We start from the raw sequence: 18,384 nt of genomic DNA, 5'->3' as shown, positions 1-18,384 counted from the left end.
GAGGAGGGGCTGGAGAGCTACTGTTTGTGACTTTCTTCTTCTTCTTCTTTTTTTTTAAATGTGAATGCTACCACTTTCTGTAACTACAGCAACTTTGAGAATTGTACCTTACTGGAAATCACCAGCCGGTATTTGATTGTGTCCTTCCTCCTGCCCTTAAGCCTGTCTTTGGCTTTGTCCAGGTTGGGGGGTGGGGCAGCTGGCTCAGACTTTCTAAGTTTGTTCCTTCAATAGATGGGTGCTCCAGGTTTCTGCCCCGTGGGGGGGCGGGGGGAGGAAAAAGGATGTTTCAGCCACAAACCAATTCATTCTGCTGTTTCAATGTCAAAATTAAAGGAAACTTATATTTAAAAAAAAATGCTAAGGGACAGAGCACCTAGGCTCTGAGTTCAAGCCCCAGTATTGGTACAAAAATAATTCTGTCTAGAAAGTGTATAATGTTCTTTCTAGAAGGTATAATCCACACATGTGTGGGACTATATTACTGGGATTTTGTTAGTAGGTTGAATGTTGAAGATGGTAAGTTACAGGATATGGGGAAAGCTGTTATCCATTTTTAAAATTGAATGGTAATAGGCAAAAGTCTGGCAAAAAAATTTGGAAGCCGGGCGCTGATAGCTCATGGTTGTAATCTTACTACTCAGGAGGCTGAGATCTGAGGATCGAGGTTCAAAGCCAGCCTGGGCAGGAAAGTCCACGAAACTCTTATCTCCAATACACCATTAGAAAACCAGAAGTGTCGCTGTGGCTCAAGTGGTAGAGTGCTAGCCTTGAGCTGAAAAGCTGAGGGACAGCGCCCAGGCCAAGAGTTCAAGCCTTATGGCTGACCCCCTCCCCCCCCCAAAAAAATTGAGAAGGTTTATTCAGGTCTGAATGGTGGCAATGTTACTTCTGGGTAAAATAGAACTTGTGCTAGATTCAAAATGTATGCAAGGAGCTAGGAAAGAATTGTATCATGCCGGGCTCGGGATGTAGTCAGTGCTCATTTTTATCACCACTGTCAGATAAGAAATATGATTGTATTCATCTACCACCTTTTAAATATAACACTTTAGTTTGATTATGGATAAACTGTGTTTCATCTTGTAGATACAGAGGTTTGAGTAAATTCAGATTCCCAAATTCAAGGAAGATCAGTGATTTAATGTCCACATGTATGATAATCCTTCCGAAGATACTAAGGCCTTTAAATATTCAGAAATCCCTTAGACTATTTATTTATGTATTTACTAACTTACTTAATTTGTGCTGGTACTGGGGCTTTAATTCAAGTTCAAGGCCCTCAAGTATTCATTTGGCTTTTTTTGCTTAAGGCTGGTGCTCTACCATTTGTGTCATTTCTCTATTTCTGGCTTTTTGCTGGTTAAGTAAAGATGAGTCTCAGACTTTTTTTGCAATTCTCAGATCTCAGCCTCCTGAGTAACTGAATGCCTGACCCAGGTTATATTTTTGTAGTATGTTTTCTTCTCTGAGAGTAAGGTAAGCAATGTCAAAATTGCTTGCTGTTACTTTAAAGAAAATGAAATCCAAGATTTCTGGATAGTCTTACTCTTGGGCAGAAGATAAATTAAATGAATGGATTTTAAAGAGCTCTAGCTCTTGAAACTGTAGCAAAGCAGCTCCAAACCAATACAGTTTGTGTTTTTGACTCATTCAAGAGAGAGTTTTCATAATGCAGTTTACAAACGCTGACAGGTGGTTTCAAGAACTGAAATCCAGGCCAGCCAAATGAGAACTCAGTATTTTTTTTTCCTTAACCAGTAGGCTGTCTTGTCAAAGGATTCCAATTCATCTTTAGTACATTCTAAGATATTTATTTCCCCATTTGAGGATGTAAGTTGTACACTATGACTTTAGTGACAGAGCATGTGGAAGGAGAAACTGAATTTGGGAGTCTGACTGCCAGGAGATGTGGGCTCAGCCCCCTCCATGGATTCTGAGTGTTGAGCCTCCTGATTTGGATAGCAGGGATTTTATATTCCGGGGGAGGGGGTGGATGATAAGGACATTCATGAGTCTCTCTTCAACTTTGAATCTTTGTATAGTTCTGTGCCAGGCCTCTCTTCAGTAAAATAGCTAATGACTGTGCTTTTTAAAACTCCTAGCTGTCTGCCCAGTTGTTACAACACCTTCTGGCTCTGTGGGCAGCTTGTGCACCAGACAGTCCCAGGTGCTCTGTGGGTACCTTGGTGAGTACACTCATCCACTTTATTCCTCCTTTGACATGGTGCTATCAAGTCCTTCTTTATTATCTGTCTTCAGGGGAGAATTCATCAAAGGCAAGATAGGATTTGGCAATGCAGCCTGGTAGCTCAGCCATCATGATTGTTCTAGAAATGTTCAGATTGGAGTTTCATGAGGAAAAAAAAAAATTGCTGAGTAGTTTGGAAGTTAATACTATGACTTGATAGCATAATGATTTGTGGGTATAAGATAGGTGCTCTATAGTCACAGAGATTTTTTTTTAAGTTTTATTTTATTTGAGAACATACTGTACAGAGGGGTTACAATTACATGGGCAGGATAATGCATACATTTCTTACCAAGCATTGCAGCCTCCTCCTTTGTTTACCCTTCATCTCCCTTCCCAGCCTCCCCCCTCCCCCCAACCGAATCATACCCCCCCCCCCACACCGACATTGTAAAGCTGGTTTTGACATGACATCTTGTACTTCTCATTGTTGCAACAGGTCCACCTGAATCCTTAAACGACTTGTTTGTCCCCATCCCCTCCACATGTTATACTGACATCAAATATAGTGAAAGCGGGGGTTACACTGTGGGGGAGGGACATACAAAGCAACAAAGAAATAATCTTATAAATGCGTTAGAAACACATGCATGAAAGAAACAAAAACATTAAAATACATATTTAAGGGTTCGTTTTCCTAACATCACATTATCTGACCTTTTCCGCTTGACTCATACATATACTAGATATTGCAAATAAGGGAAACCATGGGACCTATGTTTCTTTGGGCCTGGCTTACTTCACTGAATATAATTTTTTCCAAGCCTTTCCATTTCCTAACAAATGGGGAAATGTCATTCTTTCTGATGGAGGCATAGAATTCCATTGTGTATATATACCACATTTTCTTGATCCATTCATCTACTGAGGGGCATCTGGGTTGGTTCCATATCTTAGCTATGGTAAATAATGCTGCATTAAACATTGTTGTGATGGTAGCTTTAGTGTGGTCTTGTTTGTAAACATTTGGGTAGATGCCCAAAAGTGGGATTGCTGGGTCAGTCACAGAGATTTTTAAATGGTGAACTTCTGGCCACCATGGCAGATAACTCTTTGGAAGGTTCAACAGTATGACTTGAATATAAAAGGAAGGTCCCTTTTTTATATCTTCTTTGTATCTGTGTGACTGTTCCAGATACAAAGTAGTTGCTTAATTAATGTTTTATCCTTGTATAGATACTTATTGATTGATTGATTGATTATATCTTTAAGTGGTTATACAAAGGGGTTTCAAATTCCACATGTCAGTTTACGAGTTCAATCCATCTTGATCAATATCATCCCTTTCATCATTCTACCCCGTTTCTTCCAACTCCACTCAGCACCTCCATTTTCCAAGTTCCATTAATGTTTCTTGTACTGAACCAAAGTTTAAAAAAAGTTAAAAAAGATTTCTCTCTCTTTTCAGTTCCAAAGGGAGGTCTGTGAGCAAGTCCTGGTGAAGCCATTATTTGTGAGCTTCATATAACTGTATTCTGTATTACATGATAAAATGCATTGTCAGGTTAGACCTTCAGCCCAGTTAGCTAACTGGGCCTGGGAGCTTGCCATTTGCTCAAACCACCTTCCCCTGACCTCCCAAACCTAGTACAAGCTCCTCAAAGACAAGACTATGTATTAGACTGTGGAGCACTGAAGACAGAGGTTTCTTCTGCTTTCTGCTTTGGACCATAAATCAATTCCACCAGCATATATAGGATGCCTATTGAATGCTGGGCAATGGATCCACAGCACAGAATAGGACTTGAGTGATCCTAGCACTTAAGGAAATCGGCAGCTAAATTGTTCCCAAATCATATTCAAGAAGAAAAGAAACACACATAATCCTAGTATTGGCATGGATTTTGAGGTCCCTGATGAGGCGTGGCTATTCACTAGATAGGGACAAAGGAGATAGTTTTACTGTCCCAGGAGAAGCCTGCTTCACTGGATACACTTATTCTGTAACTCTTCATGCCCAACTCTGCTTCTTAGGAATCAGTTCAGTTTTTTTTGACAGTGGCCGAAAATGGAGTCTCTTCCACAAAAGACTTAAAAAAATCAACCTACCAGAATCAATTGATAGCATGCATTAATTTTAGTACAGAAGCCCTCAAAGTGGCTAGACACTGATATATAAATGAAAAGAAGGAAAGATTCAATCCATGCTTGTAAAGCTCTGCGTAGGTTTTTAAGCTCTGAATTTTTATTTTATTTCATGCCCTAAACCAAGGGTTCAACATCTGTTTACTCATGGACTGATTGGAAAGGAAAAGGGAAGGGAAAAGACAGAAGCGAAAGGTTTGTCCCTGGCACCTATGACAATTATCCTGCTCCTGCACACATCGGTTGGTCAGGAAATGACCATCCCACCAGGCACCAGAGCAAGAGGCTGAGATCTGAGAATCAAAGTTTAAAGCTTAATTCTACCCGAGGGGGAAAGGGAGAAAGTCTGTGAGACTCAAACAGCTCCAGAAGTAGAGCTTTTGCTCAAGTGGTATAACACCAGTTTTGTGTGAAAAAGTGAAGAAACAGCATCTGGGCCCTGAGTTCAATACACACACACACACACACACATACACGCGCGCACGAATTAATTAAAAAGCAAAACTTAATGACTGTCTCCATTTTCTTCAGGAAGTTGTGGTGGTTTAGAAAGGTAAATGTCTTGTTCTTGTCATAGAGTTGACCCACGATGATGAGCTCAACACCTGAATTCAGGTGTCACCCAAATGTTTTCCATCCTGTCATGTAGACCCCAAACTTGCTTACCCTTGCATTGCTTTCCAGCCCTTTCCCCTCACTCCCCCTTTTTCTTTGGTTGGTTGTGGGGCTCGGGCTCTGGGCCTGGGCACTGTCCCTCAGCTCTTCAGCTCAAGGTGAGCGCTCTACCACTTGAGCCACATTGACACTTCTGGTTGGAGATAAGAGTCTCACAGACTTTCCTGCCTGGGCTGGCTTTGAACCGCGATCCTGAGATCTCAGCCTCCTGAGTAGCTAGGATTATAGGCAGGAGCCACCGGCGCCTGGCCCCTTTTCCCTTTTAACTTCCATGCCTATAATTTGGACCAAGTTTCTTCTTATCCTTCCCTTCCTCCCGTAGTAATGTTAAGAGGCCTTTCCTCTTTTTTCTTCTCAGACACTCCCTTTTGCTTAGGGTTGTTTCCCATCACTTAATTTCTGCAAGCTTTCCTTTTCCTTTGGCAGATAAACACTGGAAACCCAGAAACCCATCCCACTCTTCTGCCTGTCTGAGAAAGTCAGGAGCATCTTGGAGAGTGTGGATGGAACTGAGGCACAGGCTCCATGTGAGATCCCTGCACTTGAGGGCTTTTCCATCCCTCCTTCAGCTGATAGGACTGTGGGAAAAGTCTGCAGACCCCTCTCTGACCTTCCATGCAAGACAAGACGACTGAGCAGTGGGGCTCTGTGGGTTTTTTTTTTTTTTTTTTTTTTGGTCTCTGTTCTTAGAAATAGTAATTGCATAAAAATGTAAGTGAGCAAATGCCAGGGGGCCAGAGTCCAGGGCCAGGGTAAATTTCTCCATGCTGAACACGATTCTGAACACTTGTTAAGTGGAGTCACTCAGTCCAGGCAGCTCGACGGCCATCCATGTCACCTTGTGTGAACTATTTTCCATTCCAAGGGGGTACAGGCAGTGGCTGGAGGCAGGTTGGGGCCTGTGGTGCCTCGTGCATCTCTCATTCATTCTCTAACCTGAGTGATGGTGACAATGGTGTGTGTTCTGACACAGATGAAGGGACCAGGACTCGGATGCTCCAACAGCTTTAAATAAAATAACCTGGGAAATGAAAGTAGTCATTCCTTACAGACATGTGGTTGCAGATTTTTTTTTCTTTTCCTTTTAAGTTAATGATCACATAAAATTAACAATAGCATCATCAACAATAGTAATGGTAAATGAGGTTAACCTGCCTGCTACACAATTCCGAAATCCTGAAGGGTGGATGACTAGAGTTCTGTTCCAAGTGACAGAGCAATTGCCTAGCAAGTGCAGTGCCCTGGGTTCAATCCCCAGTAAGACCAAGAAAAATAAAAAGTGTAGGAAGGAAGGAAGGGAGAAGAATTCAAAGCAAGAGAGGCAACTTGTACGAATGAATAGATTAATAGTCCCAAGGACAAATCCAGTGTTTAAAGTATTTGCCAAGCAAAAGACATTATTATTATTATTAATTAATTAATTTTTTTTTGTCAGTCATGGGGCTTGAACTCTGAGTCTGGGAGCTGTCCCTCAGCTCTTCAGCTTAAGGCTAGTGCTCTGCCATTTGAGCCACAGCGCCACTTCTGGTTTTCTGAGTGGTTTATTGGAGATAAGTGTCTCATGGACTTTCCTGCCCTGGCTGGCTTTGAACCATGATCCTCAGATCTCAGCCTCCTGAGTAGCTAGGATTATAGGGATGAGCCACTAGTGCCCAGCCTGCAAAAGGTTTTTAAGTAGGCCAATTGCAATTTAAAGATGGCATTTCAAGCATGACCTATATTTGCATCCCCTGGACATCTTTAAAGGAGATTTCCAGGCCCTGTTTTCAGCCTGCTAAGTGGGCAGGCAGGATGGGGAAGCTGGGGAGTTGACATTATCTCAATAGACCTTGCTGATGCTCTTGACCTCAGCCTGGTGTGCAGCTGTTGGTAGCAGCAGCTGCTTTGATTACCCAGATCTGTTGATTCACAGATGGTCCATTCAGGGAGACCGAGGAGATTCCAATCCAGCGGGACCTCTGTTGGATCAGCTGATGCTGCTGCAAGCACAGGATCCTGAATCCACAGCCCTGCTGATTTTTTCCCTGTGTATCTCATTTTTCTGTATATACCAACATGGTGTGGACCTGTTACTCAGTGTCACACAAATTCCCTACTCACTTTCCACCACTGAGGAGTGCTATGGAGTGTTCAAGGAATTAAAATAGTGATGAGGAGCATGTGTTAGGTGCCCATCTTGGAATCGTGTGCAGGAATGAGTTCCTTCACTCAAGTGCCTTCAAAAAGCAACTATGGAGTATGACAGGGGATTGATTTGTTGTTGATGCTGTGGATTCTATCTATCTATCTATCTATCTACGCATGCCAGTAACAAGAGTTTGAATTCAGGACCTCAAGTTGCATGGTTTGGTTTCTTGCACTACCATTTGGGTCATGACTCCAACATTGATTTTTGCTTTTATTTTAGAGATAGAATCTCCTACCTTTTCTGCCCAGGCTGACTTCAAATGTTGATCCTAAAAGTTTCAATCTTCCTAGTAGCTAGGATTATAGGAGTGAGGCACTGGCTTTTAGCTCTTGGTGGTGTTTTGAGACAGTGTCTGGCCTAGAAGCCCATGATTCTCCTTCCTCTGCATCTCAAGTGCTCGGAACACAGCCAGACACTACCACATGGAGAAGGGGCGTTTTAAATGGATATTCAATGCATGTGTGACACTTATTATATAACGTATAAGTTCGTATATACTTCCCCCAAGGCAATATTTAGTCAAAGCATTGCCATCTTTTTTATGGCCTGAATCCCGTTCCGACACATTCCATAGGTTTAGGAACTAGCCGACAATGGAATGTAAACTCTATCATCTCAGCCAAACTCAGCCTTTCTTTTTCCAAATGATGTTTTTCTTGAGCAGAAATATTAGCAGGTGGGAATCTGACTGTACTATTAAAAAGTAAATTTAGTGATAAGTTACTTGATATTTGATTTGTGCCACTCTGTGCCTCCTGGTATTCTGATGTGATTTCTGACCTGCTGGCCCTTTGAATCCCACCAGATAATAATGAACATTCTCTAACTACTATAATTTTTTCAGGGAGCAATCCATGTATTATTATATCCTACTATATCCGGTTCTCTTGTATGTTAGCACCACTAAATTACCTCCGTAGCTATTGAAGTATGAGAAGAATGACCAAGTTCACTTCTCACCAAAGCTTCAAACACCTCTACATCATGTAATTAGAAAATAAATGCCAACTGTGTACAAAACTCAAGAAAAGACCAAGGTCAAGAGAAGGCATCCTTATGAGATACTCATTTACTCAGTAGTATTTATTGAATGTCTGCTTGTATTAGGCATTGATACAAGCCACAACTGATACCCCCAGTGAATATAAAAGAAAAGATCTTTGGTTTTTTTTTTTGGGGGGGGGGCTTACTTCCTGGTGAAGGAAGATAGACAATGAAAAATAAAGACACATGATAGAACGGTTATAGGAAGGGTAAGTAGAATGAGCTGAAGCGATAGGATAGGTAAATGGAGATCTTCAATAAACAGGAAAGGTGGTGGGTATCTTTAAGAAGATGGCATTTAAGCAGAGGTGAGCTCAGAGTGGTTGTTTGCATGGAAAGAACATTTCTGGCAATGGGAACCACTAGGCTGTTCTTGACATGTTCTAGGATTATTAAAAAGTGACTCAGGAAATGAGATTAGAAAGATAATGGTAGGATAAGCCTGTAATCCTCATACCCTGAAGGCAGAGGCAGAAAGGTCACAAGTTTGAGGCCAACCTGGGAAACATAGTGAAATCTTGGGTCAACTAACTGCTTCCGTTCCCCAATCTCCATAAATATAATGAGGGAGGGTTCCTGTGGGTATTGTGGGTCATCTAAGATCTGTGGCTTTTCCTTTGAATAAAATGGGAAGACCATTGATTTTTCACCAAAAGTCTACTTTGGCTGTTGAGAATGGAGTATAGGGTGGCCAAAGGAAGAGTGAAGAGGTCTTTGTAAGGCATTGGCATGGAACTTGTTCTTTTTAGCAAGTAGTTGGTAGGTCCTTTATATCATTTTTTGTTTGGCTGCTTTTAAATAGTTATTGGCAACTCACCTCCTTCCACCGTAGCAGGAAGTTAGCTCTGTATCCTTCTTCTATACATTCAAATAACCCTCTAGGCCTTCTATCTTGTGCTGAAAAGTGTACAGTGACAGCTGGTAACATTTGTATTTGCTGTGCTGCCTAGTAACAGCCCTCTTGTCCACTGTGACCAGGAACTCATAGCATTGAAATCATAGGTGACCACACACTTTGGACTACAGGAATGATAGACTACCTTTCTCTGTGGGAAGCAGAAAGTCTGAATTTAATCGAGATCTGTCCAGCTGTGCCTAGTGTATGAAATAGAAGTACTTCCCCCACCCCACAAACGCTGCAATGAAGTCATAAGCCAAGGAATTTGTGAAACTATGTCTCTTATCAGTCAAAGAAATTTCTATTGGACCAGAGTTTGCTTTCTAATTCTTAAAGTTTTGAACAATAAGACTTTATACTGGAATGTTGATTCTACTCTTTCGTCCAACTGTACAAGAAATTTCAACTGACTGTATGGGGTGCCAGGTGATAGATACAGGATTATAGAATAGACCCTCATGTGGAGGGAGGCCACAACTTGATCAGGAAGTCAAGCAGACTAAAACCAATCAAACAAAAACAAAATGTCAACACCGTGTGGTTGATTATAAGTAAGACATCGCAGAAGCCAAAAGAATTGCTTAACTTGGCCTATAGAGGTGAAGGAAGTCGTCTTAGGGGAGATGATATTTTCTGCTTCAAAGATGACCTTTGAGATTGTAGTCTCTTGACCAAGCAGCAATAGGAAGCTATTTTATGTGTTCTGGAAGGAGAAGATTTGTCCTTTCATGGTGTGAGCTCATGTGACTATCATCTTCATGCATCATGAAACTGCAAGGAAAGTTTAATGTAGTCTTTTTCTTTTTAAAGATGTGTTTCTATAAGAGAACTCTTTTTTGTTGTTGTTGCTAATACATGTGTGTTGGTACTAGGCCTTGAACTCAGGGCCTGAATATTGTCCCTTAGCTGGTACTCTGCCACTTGAGCCATAGCTCCACTTCCAGCTTTTTGGTGGTTTAATTGGAGATAAAAATCCCATGGACTTCTGTTTCCCATGCTGGTAGCAAACCACAATCCTTAGATTTCAGCCCCTTGAGTAGCTAGGTTTATAGGTTTTTAGGCACCCAGCCAAGAGAACTCTTTTCAAATATTCAGAATGGAGATAGGACTGTGTGTCAAGTTTATTATTTATTTAAAGTTGATACATTCAGAAGACATACTTGGCCTTTATATAATAAAGTTATGTGGAGTGATGTGCTGTGGCAATGGAACTCTGAAGTATCTCATGGTTTTATAAATTCAAGGTCTCTCTCATTCATCATGGTCGAGACCTTGCATGTTGACTGAGCTCTGGAGAGTGTTCTTTTGGAATCCAGGCCAAGGAAACATCCTCTAATTTGGTCATAGTGATCCATGGTAGAACCACAAAATATGAAGAAGCAATGCCTTATGTTAACAGAGTCAGAAGACAACACAGAGTGAAGGTAGCCAATTTTGAGAAAATGATGCAGTATACTAAAGGTTAGGTGGAAGAGTTGGGGAAAATTGTCAAATTGTATCCATGTTAAAACACTTTCAAGTTGGTCACTGGTGGTTCATACTTATTATCCTAAGTACTGAGGATCTCAGATCCCAAAGCCAGCCCAGGCAAGAAAGTCTGTGACTCTTTTCTCTAATTAACCACCAGAAAGCCAAAAAGTAGAGCTAGGGCTCAAATGGTAAAGCACCAGCCTAGAGCAAAAAAAGCTAAGGTAACTAGACCTTGAGTTCAAGGCTGATTACCAGCACTACCACAAAGATGAAAGTCCTTTCAATATTTTGGTTGAGACATGATTAGGTTCACACTGTTGGCCTATAATCTGCAGGATTATAGGCCACTTTATAATGGAAATTTGCTAAAAACATAGGAAGTTGGCTCTTTAGGACAGATACACAAATTATTTCCCTCCAGTTTTATAAATGACTTGGCCTCTCAATCCAGACCAGTTCATCTAGTAGCACAGGGCCAATTGGAAGTACCGAGTTTCTGAAGCAAGACCTGATGTGTTATGTGACATTGTTATGTGACATGTGTCTGTCAGGGAAAGACTGAAATATGGGCTTTCTCCCAAGACAAACAGGGACATTCCTTAGCTTCCAGGCCCTGGACTGCTACCTTGGTTCTAACAGGCCCAGCAGTATCTGGTAGATGTTGTCCACAGTAAGCATTCAGGCTAAGTTTCTGTAAGAGTATGTCTCTATGTGGTATTTCCTAAAGTATGGCTTTGCTGCTGTTTCTCTCTTTCCTGTGAGTTCTACGTCAACTTCAACATTATGTATTATATCACTTCCGTGCAGTTGCTATAACCCAAACCTTGGTCCTGAGCATGACCCATCAGGGAGACCATTTAGTTATCCTCCTACCTATTGGATCTAGTGGGCAAATTGGAAAGAACCTTTGGCTGGCACAGCTGTATCTGCTGTCTGGCCCTCAACTCCGTGACAGCTGTCTGTTCTGACAGGCCCTAAGCCTGCAAGGTAGCACGCTGCTTGCAAGTTCATAAATAATCATCTCCGTAGCCTATTCTTAGTAGCAACAGATGCTAAGCTTTTCCAGCCTGCTCTCGGGGTCAGTAGTGGGAAAGAGAAGACAAAAATGAAAGCATTGTTTTGCACATGGCTGGACATCTGTATTTCTGAATTGCCCTGTTGTGTGTATGATGCAATTGCTGGAACTGTTTTGCTGAATGTGAACTTTGTCCACCAACTGGAGTCTAAATTGGTTTTGGATCCTTCTGAAATCTAAATGGTCAGACCATATTTTTCTAATATTCAGTTGGGTTGTATCTTTGCTCTGAAGTGGAACTGACTGAATGTGCATTCACATCAGCAGTAGGGGTTGCTTCTTTATTTTTCCTTGTCTATGTTGCAGTTTTCTCAAGTTTGCTAAGTACTTTATCCACTGTCCATTTTTGGGATCAAGACACTATGAAAACAGCTCCCTGGAGAAGGGCAGCCACTGTGACTTCAAAGATTGTTAACTCCAGTGTGATTTTTAGGAAGAGAGCAGATTGTCAGAAACCAAATAGGTGAATCACTAGCGACAGTTAACCTACCAACTATGCTGGTCCCATGGCCTACTTGGACTTGAGCTTCAGAAGTCACTGAATTGGGAAACTTGCCTTGTGTCAGGGCTGTGGTTTCTTTCTGATAGCTCTGGTACCCAGAGAATCATGCAAAGGAGGCTTCAATGTATTGCTTATGTTACTGATGCTAGAGTCTACCTGCAGGAATTTGGAGGAATTCGATTGGTCTGGAGACTTGACATCCTTAGTTTTAAAAAGCTACCCCATGGATTTTAATATATAATCAGATATGGGAACCTATGTCTGAGTGGCATTCATAGCTTTTAATAAAAATATGGTGCTGTCTAGCTATCCATGTTTTATTTTGAGTGATTTTCTGCATGTAGAAAATGTATCCATTTGGACAGGGGTCTTGATGCATGTATTTAACAATAACAAAGAAGAATGGTGAACATCAGTTACTAATGGTTCTATGTGGTCCTGGGCTAATCTCCACATAAGTGTGAACACTACTAGTATTCTCAATTTTATAGATAAGGATACTGAGCCTTATAGATACTACATGTAATTTCCAGAGGCTCATACAGTGATTAAGTGGCAGAGCCAGACTTGAACTTGGTCTGTTTGACTCCAAAGGTCATCCTAGTAATCAATTTTCTAAAAGGAGAAACTTAAAATTTAAATGAAAATATATTTGAAGGGATGAGATGTTTAAAAAGGAAAAGTTATTGAGTGTAAACCTTATATATTTGTATATATTAACAAAGGAAAAAAGATATGTTTGAATCTTTTTTCTTTTAAATATCATATTTTCCTCCTGAAAACCTATGGAAATTAAAGACACACAGAAGAGCCTATGAGTTGGAATGCTGGTATTAGAATTGAACCATGACCCAAAGCACATTATTATGCATTCCCATTGAGAGAATGGAAATAGTTTTTTTTCATGTATGACTTTGAATGCAGGTTGAATGCATCCTTGCATTTATTATCTTTCCCAGGCTGGCTAGTTTCATTCTGTTCTCTAATCTGACCACTGTTTTTGGTTTGATTTGGTTTACAGGCTGGTAAACTTCTCACTTAAATGACTTCATTGATTTTCTTTCCCTTTTTTTCCTCTTGTTGTTATTGATTTTTGAAACAGGGTCCCATTATGTAGCTTAGGCTGGTTCTTGAAATCACTGTATAGGCTAGGCTGCCCTGGAACTCATGAATCCTTCTGCCTCTACTTCTTGCAAATGCTGAAATTACAGATAAGCACCACTTCACAAAGCTAACTGCATGAATTAGAGTGCTTATCAATGGCCCAGGACTCTAGAAAGTCCTTAGCTGGTTCCTGAGGCCTGCCGGTCCTCATACATAGGAAGGAATATTGCATAGTTAGGCAACCAACAACTGTTTAAATGAGGGAAGGAATGAATTTTCAAATATGAGTCATCATTGAAATACCACCCTGCACCCTGCAAAGGTACAAAGGTATCTTGGATAATGAGCAGCCTTAGTCAATTGTTAGGTTTCCCATTTCTCCATGGGGCCTGGTGGTCAGCTAGCCAACTCCTAATAGCCTACCTGGAGGAATGCTGTGTACATCAAGCATAGCATAATCATAGGCTTTTATGAAGATATCATCACCAGCCTCTGTTTATATGTCTCAGCCTTGATTCAAGAATAAAACCTTTTTCTTGCCACTAAGTAGTAGTTTTCATCTTATAAGTTAGAAAAAGCTCAGCATCCCCAGGGCATTCAAGGAGCAGGAGACAGATCACTTGCCAGCTCATGTGAAAAATGAGAAGCCCAAACTTCAATGCTTTCTTATCCCCTGCTGCAGAGACACCTGGATGAGACCCTGTTCCCTCTGTGAGTTCAAACTACTGTCACTGGAGCCATAAAGGGACAGTTAGGCCAGTGTTTTTGGGTCTGTAGCCAGACAGCACAAATATTTTTAGAGTTCTTCTTGTCTCAAGCTGATTTCTGCTTGAAACTTTAACACATGTTGGCTGTATGGAAACGACTTTTAAACTACTCTCGGGGTAGTGTGTGTGTGTGTGTGTGTGTGTGTGTGTGTGTGTGTGTGTGTTGGGGGGATTAGTACAACAGTCTTTAAACAGATTTTTTTCTTTCTTTTTTTATTGCTAAATATCCAACAGGCTGAATGGAGGAAATTCAAGTCTAACCCTGGAGGGACCCCTGTTTAGTCATCTGTCTAGACAGAGGAGTTCATATAATAGGGCTCTCTGTTTCTTTGGCTTTGTATAACAGACGGTGGTCCCTTCCTTTCAACTTTGTGAAGATGTCAACCTTTGGTTTGTGGATCCCAACTTACTGTTGATAAGCCAAGAAAAGTGACTCACCTCTGAGTCAACAATGATTCTTGCGTGTCATAATTAGATTGTGATCTACTAGAAAGAAAACGCAGGTTTTGCATACAAGAGACCCAGGCAAAATCCTGATAGTATACTATTAAGGAGATCAGTTACCTTTTTCTATTTTTTCTTTTCTCTTTCTGTTTTTTTTTCCTTTTATTTCCTTTTTGGCCCTTCCTCCCCCTGCCCCCTTTCTTTTCCTTCCTTCTTCCTTCCTTCCTTCCTTCCTTCCTTCCTTCCTTCTTTCCTTCCTTCCTTCCTTCCTTTCCTTCTTTCTTTTTTTCTTTTTTTTTTTTTTGCCAGTTGTGGGGCCTGAACTCTGGGCCTGGGTGCTGTCCCTCAGCTCTTCAGCTCAAGGCTAGCACTCTACCACAGCACCACTTCTGGTTTTTTTTTTTTTTTTCTGCTTATGTGGTGCTGAGGAATCGAACCCAGGGCCTCATTCATGCAAGGCAAGCACTCTACCACTGACCCACCTCCCAGCCCCTTTTTCTGTCTTTCTTTCTTCCTCTCCTGCCTTCCTGCCTTCCTGCCTTCCTGCCTTCCTTCTTCTTTTGCCAACACTAGGGTTTGAACTCATAGCCTTAAATTTGTTTATCTGGCTCTGTATCACTTGAGCCAGACCTGCTTTTGCTGGTTAGTTTGGAGACACAATCTTGTAGACTTTTCTTCTCAGAGCTGGCTTCAAACCACTGCCTTCCAGATCTGAGCTTCCTGCGCAGCTAAGATTATAGGCCTGAGCCACTCTCACCGCTTGCCTTTTGAACTTCATTTTCCTTTTCTTTAAATGTGGATTAATTAAAACGACAGCATCTTTTTAAAAAACAATCTTTCTTTAGGGAAGTAAATGACCTAACATATAAAGATGGCTTACATATGTTAAGTGCTGAACAGACTGTCATTAATTCATTTATTCATTTATTTCAAGTTCATTATTAGCTTTCTTGCTTTTCCAATCTGAGAGTCTATAGAGAAACTAGAAATTCCAGCTTAAAAAACCCCTCAAGTTGGCATACCTTGAAAACAGCAAGTGATATTTTTTTCAAAGTTTAGAAAAAAATGAAAAAATAATATCAGTATTGCTTCCGCTTTGGGTCTGTGGCTGCCACCCTCAGTGTATAGCACCTTCACAACCAGCTAAGCCAGGCTGGGAGTTGACCAGCAGAGTCCATTTGTCACTCATGTCCTTGAAGCAGGACCTTCCACCACCCCCAGAGGACAGCTGGCTTCAGGGCTACCTTGCAATGTAAAATGAGACTGGAGAAATGCGGACTATTTTCTTTAAACATATGAGGACCTTCCTTCCTTCTTTCCTTCCTTCCTTCCTTCCTTCCTTCCTTCCTTCCTTCCTTCCTTCCTTCCTTCCTTCCTTCCTTCCTTCCTTCCTTCCTTCCTTCCTTCCTTCCTGATATTCATATTCAGTGTTGCTAAATATTCCTCAAACTTGCCATTTGGGAAGAGTCTTATATTAAAGTTCTGAAGTGAAGAGTTTGGAAAGGAAAATGAGACCTATTGAAAATGTTCTCTGCTTTCTATTTGTACTTCCCTGAGAACTTCAGTTGGTTCTATTATCTGATCTGGAAAGGTGGACGTGGAAGTCCAATGGCAGTGCAGTAGTCACATTTTACATTTGTTGCCACATGCTCTTAAATAACAGAGAAAGACAGGTCTGGAAATATCCAATTACATTTTACTTCTTTTGCTTACAGGATCATTTTGATAAGTGTACCTCTCCTGCTCCTTTTACCATACTTGGTATTCAGCCAATCACAACAACAATAATAACATATTTATGTAGTATTTCTTGGGCTCAAAGTACTTCCCTACACACTTCAGAGACTTTGATATATTTGATCCTGGCAGTATGAGAAAAACAAAACAGAGATTAAAGAACTTCCTCATGCTGGGTGTAGTGATTCATGCCTGTAATCCCAGCTATTCAGGAGGTAAAAATTAGGAGGATCATCATGCAGAAACTAAAGCAACCAATAAAGCTTCAATTAGATCCTTTTCAGTGGCCAAGACTATGGTTCCAGCTACAAAGCAGGTATAGATAGGAGGATCAGTGTCCAGGAAAGCCCTGGGCAAAAATTTAAAACCTTTCCTAAAAAATAACTAAAGCAAAAAGGCTTAGGGCTGTGGCTCAAGTAATTGTGAGGCTTAAGTCCAAACCCAACTGCTTTGCCTATAACAGTTAATTTTGATTGTTTGCCTGATTGGATTGGGAAACTCATAGGAGGTAAGCAAAGCTCACACTGTGTGAGTTTGAAAGGAACTTTCAGAGATGACTAGATCACAAGGGCACTGATACAATAATCCTAAAGGATTAATGGTGTAATCTGGACCAATTAAAAAATTCAATAGATCATTGGTAGGTTGTAAACTGAACAAACTGGGACCTTGCTACAGAAAGTAGCTCAGTAGAGGTGTGGCCTTAAGGACTATCTCTTTCTCTGGCCACTTCCTGTTACTGGCCACTCGACTTCCTGTCTGACACTTCCTGCTACTGCTCTGTGCTGCTACTTCCTGTCTAAAATGATGGGAGCTGCCCTTCCACACGCTCCCTACTATGATGGACTGTAGCCTCTGAAACCTTGAACAAAATAAACCTTTCCTTCTTTACTTATGTCAGGAATTCTGTCACTGTGAATCAAATGGTAGATCCAAGTCACCCACCCACCAAAACTGCCATTTTCACCACTAGATGGAAATTCAATTCCTTTTCCAACCATATAAACCAGAGTAACCATATGTTGTAAATGGTTAAGGGCATAAACTCTGGAATGAAAATGGCCTAGGCCTTGACATTTTAAGGAAAAGTTTTCCACCTGGTCTAAAATATAGAAATTACTGTACTCTTGTATCAAGTTAGAGACCTGCATGTTGTACACACCGGCCAAGTTCCTTAGATTCTGAAGCTAGGAAGAGTAATCAGCATGCCAAGTTCTCTTTAGATCATTTTTTTTAAAAGCTAACCCTTCTGATTAGCAAACAGTACAAATGTTTGTAGAGTTGGAAGATTTTTTAATATCTTTATTTGAATTGCACAAAGCAGCCAAATGTAGTTTGGCCCTAGGCTGCAGAGTCTATGTGTCTGGATGCCAAGAAGCAACTGCACTCCGCCTGACATGCCAGGCGTTCCAGACCTGTTACCTTGTAAGTGTAATATTTACCAGATTTGTACTTCATCTGGAAAGGAAGAGCAGAGTTGAATAGGGTGGGGGTGAGTGGTGCTGCTGGGAAGTGAGCTTGGTGTTAGGAGGCCCTTGAATGAATAGGTAGCTTGGGAAGGTGACCAAAGATTTGTCATAAACAGCTTCTTTGCTGCCAACTTGGCATCTACGAAGAAATAATAGCCTAACAGGTTGGGGTCCCTGCTATGTGCCAGGCTTAGAGATAGATGTTTCCTTTCCCAATTCTATTTTATTTTCAAAATTATCTGAAGTAGACATTATTGGTATCCTCATTTATTCACAGAGCAATTATTTCTAACAGAGTGAAGCAGACTACTCAAGATGAGTTCTGTGCTGTTCGAAGGTCATTCTGGAGTTTTACCTTAGTGAAACTGGTACAGAGTAAGGAATGCTAATGCATCCAGGAGAGCCCAGATGAGCAAAGGTACCCACCCCTCTCTCCTCTTGGCTTTTATTCTCTATCCTTCCCGACTTCCCTATAAGTTGGGTGCTATTTCCATCTCCATGCATGGAACCTGGAGCTCAAAGGGTGAAAACATTTGCTAAGGGCCACATGTAGGGCCAGAATCGAGGAGCTTGGCTTATCACATCCTGCCTTTCAATTGCTTTGTGTTAATTCACAACAGCTTCATTCCGGCAGCACCTTCATTCCGCACCAGGGAGAAGATTACAAACTAGAGG

The 18,384-nt window shown here is 41.2% G+C and overlaps 1 protein-coding gene across 2 annotated transcripts in view; it reads left to right on the top strand.

Moving 5' to 3' along the window:
• Tgfb2 (transforming growth factor beta 2) overlaps positions 1 to 18,384 on the top strand; it is an 80,900-nt gene that overhangs the window by 14,025 nt on the left and 48,491 nt on the right. Inside the window, exon 2 of one of the 2 annotated variants that reach the window (XM_042681885.1) lies at positions 2,106 to 2,189. The exons of the other annotated variant lie outside the window; for it this stretch is intronic. Within the exon in view, the coding sequence (XP_042537819.1) occupies positions 2,106 to 2,189 (84 nt within the window). The remainder of the gene's footprint in view (positions 1 to 2,105; positions 2,190 to 18,384) is intronic. 2 annotated transcript variants of the gene reach the window in all.

The sequence above is a fragment of the Dipodomys spectabilis genome, unplaced genomic scaffold (genome assembly GCF_019054845.1).
Source record: "Dipodomys spectabilis isolate Male_0828 unplaced genomic scaffold, ASM1905484v1 ptg000069l, whole genome shotgun sequence".
NCBI lineage: Eukaryota > Metazoa > Chordata > Mammalia > Rodentia > Heteromyidae > Dipodomys > Dipodomys spectabilis.
Note: the sequence above shows the minus strand (reverse complement) of the source record. Positions and strands in the feature narration are given on the sequence as shown.